The following is an 8,248-nucleotide window of genomic DNA, read 5'->3' on the forward strand; positions in this document are numbered from 1 at the left end:
TGTCAACTCGGTGAGTTAACTTTACTGCTCGATAGCCATGAAACAATACTCGGTAAACAACTTGGTGAATACTGCGTTCTGTGACTGCTTTCTTCTATAATCGACTAGACTGTTCATACCGACTTCTTTGTGTGTACCAACTGCATGATTCAGTAATACTAACCGACTAGAATATATAGTATGACTTTGGATATAAAACTAATGGCAATTTGATAAGTAGTAACACTAGCAAGAAAAAAAAGAAGGGAAAGGGAACAACTATACACATGAGAGAATAGAGTTTACCCACCAAGGTAAGGCTCTCAACCTGGGGAAAAAAACCTAGATCTCATAAAATAATATAGAGATGCAAAGGTACATAACTAGTACCTTTCTACTGCCTATCAAAACCTTCAATCTCCCACAAGTTGCTACATTAGAGGATAACACCTCTACTACCCAAAGGCATATTGAACAAAAGGGTAGGGAGAAAGAAAATGAATGCCCAACCTACTCACATCAACACCACCAATAGAAATAAAAATGACAACATGCAAAACCTGTGCTCCAACAATATCCCAGCCAAAGACATTCAGACCCAACATCTTCAAGAGACACCACACTAACCACCCAAGTAGAAGAAGAACAACCTACTAAGAGAACATGAGGAAAATACACAAGGTGAACAAAGAAACAAGCTCAAATAGGAATGATCCAACCAAGGAGAGAATGCAAACCCCAAACCAAAGAAGATCTAAGCTAAAGACAACTAATACCACCCAACCAAGCCACTTCCAAAATATAAAATAGCCTCATCAAAACCTAAAGCCCTCACACCTCTATTGCACACAAACACCAAACTTGAAAAGCCACCAAACCTATGAGAAAAGACAAGGAAGAGAGAGTGCCACCAATAGGAAACATTCTCCCTCATACTAACAACATGACCTGAAACAACTAAATAGACCTTGACAACTCCTCCAATGACTAAGCCATCCAACATATAGACTTACTCACTCTCTATTACATAATCTCCCACCTTTGAAACCCTAGAGCACCCAAAAAATAGGTGCCCAAAACTACACACAATAATGAATAAAATAAGGGAGCTTTGTCATGCCCACTATTATCTTCCTCATTGTGAGACCCTGTGCACTCTTACTACAAACATCCACTTCTGTCCCAATCTCCATTCTCACTCCCTCTCCCACCCAACACTATAGAGGACACTAACAATTTTAAAATTATTAATAATTATTTCAATTTGATCATTTGTTTTGTTTAGTACATGGTTATAGTTATGTATTAATAAATTTCTTTCTAAATTCCAATCTAAAGTTGACTAAACAAAAATATGTATGATTCAATGTTATATTGTAGAATATCACAAAATTCAACCAATTCATCCTAATCAGTCAAAGATTTCATGTACTCTCTTACTCTCTAGAGAAATGAAGAAGTGATTAATAATGACACATTTCAATTTGAAGCACTCAAATGAGTTACAAATCTATATTCTAGAGCTCTTTCTCAGTAACTTTAGTTTTTGTACAATTTATATGAATTGATTAAGGATAATCCATTTGCTTGTGACAAAACGACAACATTTTAAGGTCCCTAGACCTTGTAGTAAAGTAGAAAAAATATTTATTGATTAGATGAAAAACACAATAGTTTTTCACTAGTTGTTTCTCTTCTAATTGTATTGAAATATAAGGAATATAAAACTTCATGCAACCAACTTGTAAAAAAAAAATCTGACATTTCACTATACAAACCTTGAATTTTAATTATATGAGGGTAAAAGCACAAACTCGCGGCACACTTTTATAGAGGAAGTGACCAAAACAACTAAAACTGCTTAACTTCGACTGCATTAAAGTGACATATCTAAATTGAATTTTAAAATGATATAAACTAATGAAATGTAGAAATATTAATGAATCTTATGTCTATTACTTTTTAAATTAAAAAAAAAATTGATATTTTTTATATATTCAAAGACAGATTTTTTATTGCTAAAAAATGTTGAAAATTAGGGGTTCTAGTCAGCGTCACCAAAAAATATGAAAAAAAACTTATTATTTCCTAATTTTGATTTTTAAAATAGATGACATATATATGGAGTGTTAAAAAAAAGAAAAATAAATTTTGATGTATATTTTTCTTGTAATAACATTTTAAAATCGAACATAGTTGAATTTGGTAGTTTTCATTTGGGGTCACCTTTTTTCTATTAAACTTATCATTATAAAAGAAAATTATACCATTTTGGAGAATATTCTCTCATCTAGTGATAAATATATTTTATAATTTTTTTAATATAATTCAATTTTTTTTTTAAATTTCAAATCAGCCTCTTCTTGAACTTAAAAACCTAATTGCAATGTTTTAAAAAAATCATATGAAAATTAATCAAAACATTAAAAAAATTATATGTCTAGATTCCTGACTTTGAGCTCTACAAAAGGGTATTTTTTGATTTTTATAAAAAAATATTCTCCTTGAAGAAAAATACAATAGGAGTGGAAAGTTTTAGAATTGCTGAGAAATTTGTGATTTTGCTACCACATCACATGACACTCGAGTACTTTAAATGAACACTTGAAATGAGTTCGATCAAAATAATTTTGGCCAAACTTTTTGTGCCATTTAGGCACCACCACGCATACACTATTTGGCACCACGCAACCGCCAAATGGGTTCGACTGAACTTATTTCAGCCGAACTTATTTTGACCAAACTCATTTGAGCCGAAGTCATTTAGTTGGCCTCAAGTGCGACACAACATTGTGCTTTCGCCCATGAGGAAGTTGTTCCCCCAATAATAAAGACAAAGAGTGATTCATAGGCAATGTGAATAAGGCTATAGGTTGTAGAATGTTAGATGTAAGAAGTATAGTATTTAAAGAATAAGAATTATCTTCTTTTCTTTTTTCTTTTAAAAAAAAAAATGCCTGGCAAAATTTTTAACGTGACCGGTGACGTTGGCACAACACGCCCTCCGGCTCCACGTGAATGCTTTTTGACCCATAGCTATGAACCGGTGAGGCCACAAACGAGGGACCTCATCCCCACACTTCACTTGTTCAAATCCACGAGCAAAATGGCCCAGCAAAGGTACAAGGCCTTGCGAGCACAATGGTCTAGCAGGGATTTGAACCTTGGTGGCCACTTCACCAATGAAGTGTTTAAACCACGATACTACATGTCCGAAGACAAAGAATACAAATTATCATGCTAGATTATAAATTTAATATATTTTAGATTTTGAAGGTGTAGAATTTTAGGGCTAAGAATCATCATTTTAGGTTATAAAGTGAAATAATTTTATAGTAAGATACTAATAATGTAGATTCTAGTGTGTAACAAATTAGGTTAGGTATTAATATTTTAGAGGGTAGATAAAACAATTTAAAATATGTATTGAAAAATACAGACTATAATTAAAATAGGTCCCATTATAGCCATGTTGTATACAACTCATTTTGAAGATAAAAAAATTATATTTTTTAAACACAAATCATATTACAAATGTTCAATTATTGGACCCTTTTTGTTAAATGTAAGGGTAAGATATAACAATAAGAATGGTGATTATAAAGTATTGGAATCAATTAGGTGTTCAATAAGTTAAATTTAGAAGAAAAATAGAACAAATGATATTTTAATGTTCAACTATGAAATCCTTATGTTTTGGTTGAACATTTAAAAGGTCATTTGAGAACACTTTTCACTAGGAATGCTAATTTAGCAAATTGCATGATGAATCACACCTCCAAACATTATTTGCAAATAGATAAGAGTCTACTTCATATTTCTTAAAAAATAAAGGTCCTATAATATGCTATATACATACATGCAAAGTAATCTATACGATGACTACTGAATGCCCTCCCCCACTCAAAATACCTTTCTTCACTATTTTGTCCAATTATAAACACCTTAAAAAAAAAAAAGAGAGATAAAGAGTTCAAACCTGCACACTCTAAATCACTCTCCTACACTCACCACTTCATATTAGTACGTATTCAGAACTTATGTTCATTGAATTCAACATAGATGATTCAAAGGTTAAAATTGGATCATATTCCCATTGTCATGTTAGGCCATCACTTGTATCACACAACCACCAGTCATTTAAGGACCCCTTTACGTCACGCGTTTATCAATTTCCATTTTTGTCTTTTTTAATACACCCACTGAATCCTAGCCCCACTTCGCGCGAAACAGTTGGACATATGTAAGTCAATATGCATTCAGAAAACATTAGGAGTAAATAATCAACAAATAAATAATCATATGAAAGTTACACCTTGCCCATGTTTAAAACAACAAATAAATTAACCACGAAAAAGAAATTAATGGCAACTGACCGTGGACAGCGAAAGAAAGCGATCAATCACGGTAACTGTGCAGTTCTTCTGCGAGTGTCGTAGCCATGGGATTAATGTCCTCGAAGAAATCTCCTCTCGGTCATTTTCCACTTCTTTATGACGGCTATGTCCATTTTTCTCGCGTCTTTGAACTGAGGCCACGTATTCTCTTACGTAGACACGATATCATACGTTTAGTCGAATTATTTAATGACGTTATAAAGTAGAGCGTTGGATAGTGTTGAAGGCAAAAGGCAGAAATTTGCCATGGAAGATAAATCTGGACAACCCAGCGAAGGGATCGATCGCGATGCGTACATTGCCGCCGTTCACCCTGGAACAGAAATTGAATTTTCCGAACATAAAGACGCTCTCAAGAGTACTACTTTTGGAGGGGCAAACAACCTTCTACATTTAGCTGCTAGTGTAGGAAATCTACAAGTCGTTCAACAGCTCTTGAAACTCAATCCTCCACTTGTTAAGGAGACCAATGCCCGAGGAATTACTGCGCTGCACTTGGCTGCTCAGGGAGGTTTCTCTGATGTCGTCAAGGCTCTACTCCAACAACCACAAAGTGGTGTCGATGTCCGCAACAAGCTTAATGAAACAGCTCTGTTTAAAGCCTACGAAAGCGATGATTTAGCCACAGTGAAGGCACTGTTTGACGCATGTCCGTCAAGTCTACGGCAAAAGACATCGGAAGAGAGAACCTGTTTATATGTTGCAATAACCAGAGGAGATTCAGATCATTCTCTTTTTCAGGGTAGGATTTCTTCGCCTATTCGTTTATGAAATATTTAGTTAAGATTGTCGATACAATGCTACCTTGGAATAGGAATTTCTTTAATTAGTGTTTCTAGTTGTAACCCGATCTAACAAGCAAATTGTTAAAACCTCATTATCAACTGGTTTTTAGTTTTTTAAAGTTGTTTTCTTGTATTGTTCGTAGTATATTACTAGATCTTTAATCTCTTTGCAGTTAGCTTTCTTATGTATTGTATTTATACTGCTTGGTTTTATACAAGTTATGACGCTCAATGGTTTCATTTTTCGTATGTTAATTTTTTGTTTCTGGGGGATTACAGCCGTTTTATGTTCATATTTTACTTGAGGTTTGTATCGCTTCGACAAAGGTAAACTAGGCATTCCTTACCCTCAGCCATTCTTGAACATTATCGTATCTAGTTCAAGCCAATGATTTCGAACGCCTCTTTTACAGATTTGGTGGGTCGTATACTAAAGTTACCATATGCAAAAGATTTAATCCATGAGAAGTACAAAGATGGAGATACAGCCTTGCATATAGCTGTTGGCAGAAACGATGTGCATATAATAAAGCGGTTATTAGAGATTGAGCCCCAGCTTTGCTACTATGTTAATAACAACAAAGAATCACCGCTTTGTATAGCAGCGAAATTGGGGCATCTGGAAGCACTAAAAGTGTTGATAAAGACGAGACCGGATGCCATCGAAATACCAAATAGTTGTGGAATGAATGTGCTACACTTAGCTGCCCAAGTTAGACAAGTGCGAATTGTTGATTATTTGAGAGAAACAGTAGCCCTGTCGGAACTGGTGAACCGGGGACTTGACAAGCCTCCGAAGAAAAAGCCCCTACAAAGTGGCAAAAGAAAAAATCCGGCTGGGAAAAAATATCAGTTTTCAAAGATAACTAAAGGAGACACACCCCTACATAGATATCAGTTTTCAAAGATAACTAAAGGAGACACACCCCTACATATTGCAGCGAGGAAGAAACACTTCAATGTAAGTCTTTCTATACGAATCTTCGTTGGCCACTGAAGATGTTTCCTGGAACCTGTTATTGTGTGTTCAAGTATACGTTTTGGGTTTGTGTTAGATTTGCTAACCTGGTTTCGTGAACTGCTGAAATAGGTTAAAAGCAGTCAAATTAATTAAAGTAATTCCACTGTAGATAGGAACTTCTGGTGCAGAAATCCTTAAGCATGATTATTTCCAATGGAGCATCAATTTTAATTTATTGAATTTGATTGCGCATTTTGTAGATGGTGAAATCTTTGCTGGGTATAAGGGGATAAACAGGCTTGCCGTTAACAACGAAGGCATGACGGCCCTCGACATTGTGAGAGAAGACACAGAGTACCACGAATCCTATAAGATAATTTCAGTGCTGCCTAGCTATCCTTCGAAGCGCAAGCCTTTCCTGTACAGTGCTCCAAAGGTGAGCGCAGAGAAACACGAGCTTTCCATGGAGATGTTGAGCAAAACATTTGACGCCAGGCGCAGCACAGAATTAGTGGTGGCAGTGTTGTTAGCCACATTGTCATTTACGGCAGCCTTCACCGTTCCGGGTGGTTTCGTGACGGACGTAAAGCAAGGAGAGTCAGAGGACAGTTTAGGCTCGCCGATTCTGCTTGGATTAGACTCCTATAAGCTTTTTCTCATTTTTCATTGTGCGGCATTCTTTCTGTCCCTCCTCGTGGTGCTCATATGGCAGATTAGTTCACCTCTTTCCACGAGAGATAAGCTATTGTTCATCTGTGTCACTAACGTATTGGCTTGTGCTACCTTTGCCTTTACGGCCTTTGGTTTCATCGCCGCAGTGTATGCCATGCTTAATCGCAAGGCTTACAATCTGGGCTGGATCGTCCTCGGGACCTTCTTGTTCATCTTCTGTTGTGGTAGTTTGACTTTATCCTACATGCTTGCAATGTATTTCGTGAACAAGGCCAGATTCAACCACCTGAATGGTGTAATTCCTTATGGAGTTGAGCGTTTGGCGGAGAGCGTATGGATAAAACTAGAAAGATCGGGGCTCTTGGGCAAGATGCGCTGCTGAAAAAGCAAGTGGCTTGAAATCTTGTACTTGACCTGCCTTGATAAACATATGGCTGTCAGAAACGACGATAAAGTGCCCTCGGTAGAGTTTAGTGAGGTCTGAAAAAGTTCCTTCTGCAAGTCATTGAAACACTTCGCCGCTTTCCCCCCTATGCAATGGTCCAGCATTTTATTTTTCTATATGACTGGGATTGTTTATGGTTTCAAGATTACAAATTGTGTAGATTTGTGTTACATACATAAATTAGATGTTTGTATATTTTTATTAGTTTTAGACGATTGTATGGCTTCAAGATTACAAATTGTGTAGATTTGTGTTATGTACATAAACTAGATGCTTGCATATTTCGAGTTCGGGTGATATTTGTATGTTTCAAGTTGAACATCAGATCTCTTGTCAATAATTATTTTTGTTAATTTTTTTACGGTTTTAAATTTTAAAAGGAAAAACAAATTTGTAATTAATTTATATTCGGAAATAAATAAGGTAGGGTTCACTCGAATGTGAGGTTTTGATGATGATTCTAGATTATATTACATTTCTATCTTTAAAATGACTCTAGATTATTTTATATTTTCAAAATGTTATTTCTTTATCTTAAGAATATCTCCAATCTTATATTAATCTTCTACTTTATAAAAGTTGACCTCATACTCTGAAGCTAGATTCACAATCTTAGACTCTTTATATAACTATCAACTCAATTGTAGTCAATCGATTGTTCTACTTTTTCAGTTTCTTTTTCCCAATATTTATCTTGTAATGGAGATTCTTACTCCTATGTCCATGATAGAATGCCATTATGAAATGATAGCTTTAGTTTGAGTGCATTATGAAAGAATTTGAGTTCTATCTCTTTCTAATTCTCTTTGTAATGTTGGAAGAATCAATAAGAAAAATCAATTGATAGATTGATTTTTCTTCTTTCTACTACAAAATGGAACATGTGCTTATGTGTGCATTGGGATAATTTTGTAGCATATTTAATAAATGATTTATATTTTAGGTTGATAACTAAACCTCCTTATATATGGTAGATAATCATATTATCTCTCATCTTTCTTGAATGAGA

The 8,248-nt window shown here is 35.1% G+C and overlaps 1 protein-coding gene across 1 annotated transcript; it reads left to right on the forward strand.

Annotated features, from left to right (window-relative positions):
- Nucleotides 1–4,622: 4,622 nt before the first annotated feature.
- LOC131858649 (ankyrin repeat-containing protein At5g02620-like) lies at nt 4,623–7,382 on the forward strand. Its single transcript, XM_059211954.1, has 3 exons — nt 4,623–5,118; nt 5,575–6,122; nt 6,383–7,382. Exons 1-3 carry the CDS (start codon nt 4,623–4,625, stop codon nt 6,413–6,415), a joined length of 1,077 nt encoding a protein of 358 aa, XP_059067937.1. The 3' UTR covers nt 6,416–7,382.
- The last annotated feature ends 866 nt before the right edge of the window (nt 7,383–8,248 follow it).

This window comes from Cryptomeria japonica, chromosome 1 (assembly GCF_030272615.1).
Source record: "Cryptomeria japonica chromosome 1, Sugi_1.0, whole genome shotgun sequence".
Classification (NCBI taxonomy): domain Eukaryota; kingdom Viridiplantae; phylum Streptophyta; class Pinopsida; order Cupressales; family Cupressaceae; genus Cryptomeria; species Cryptomeria japonica.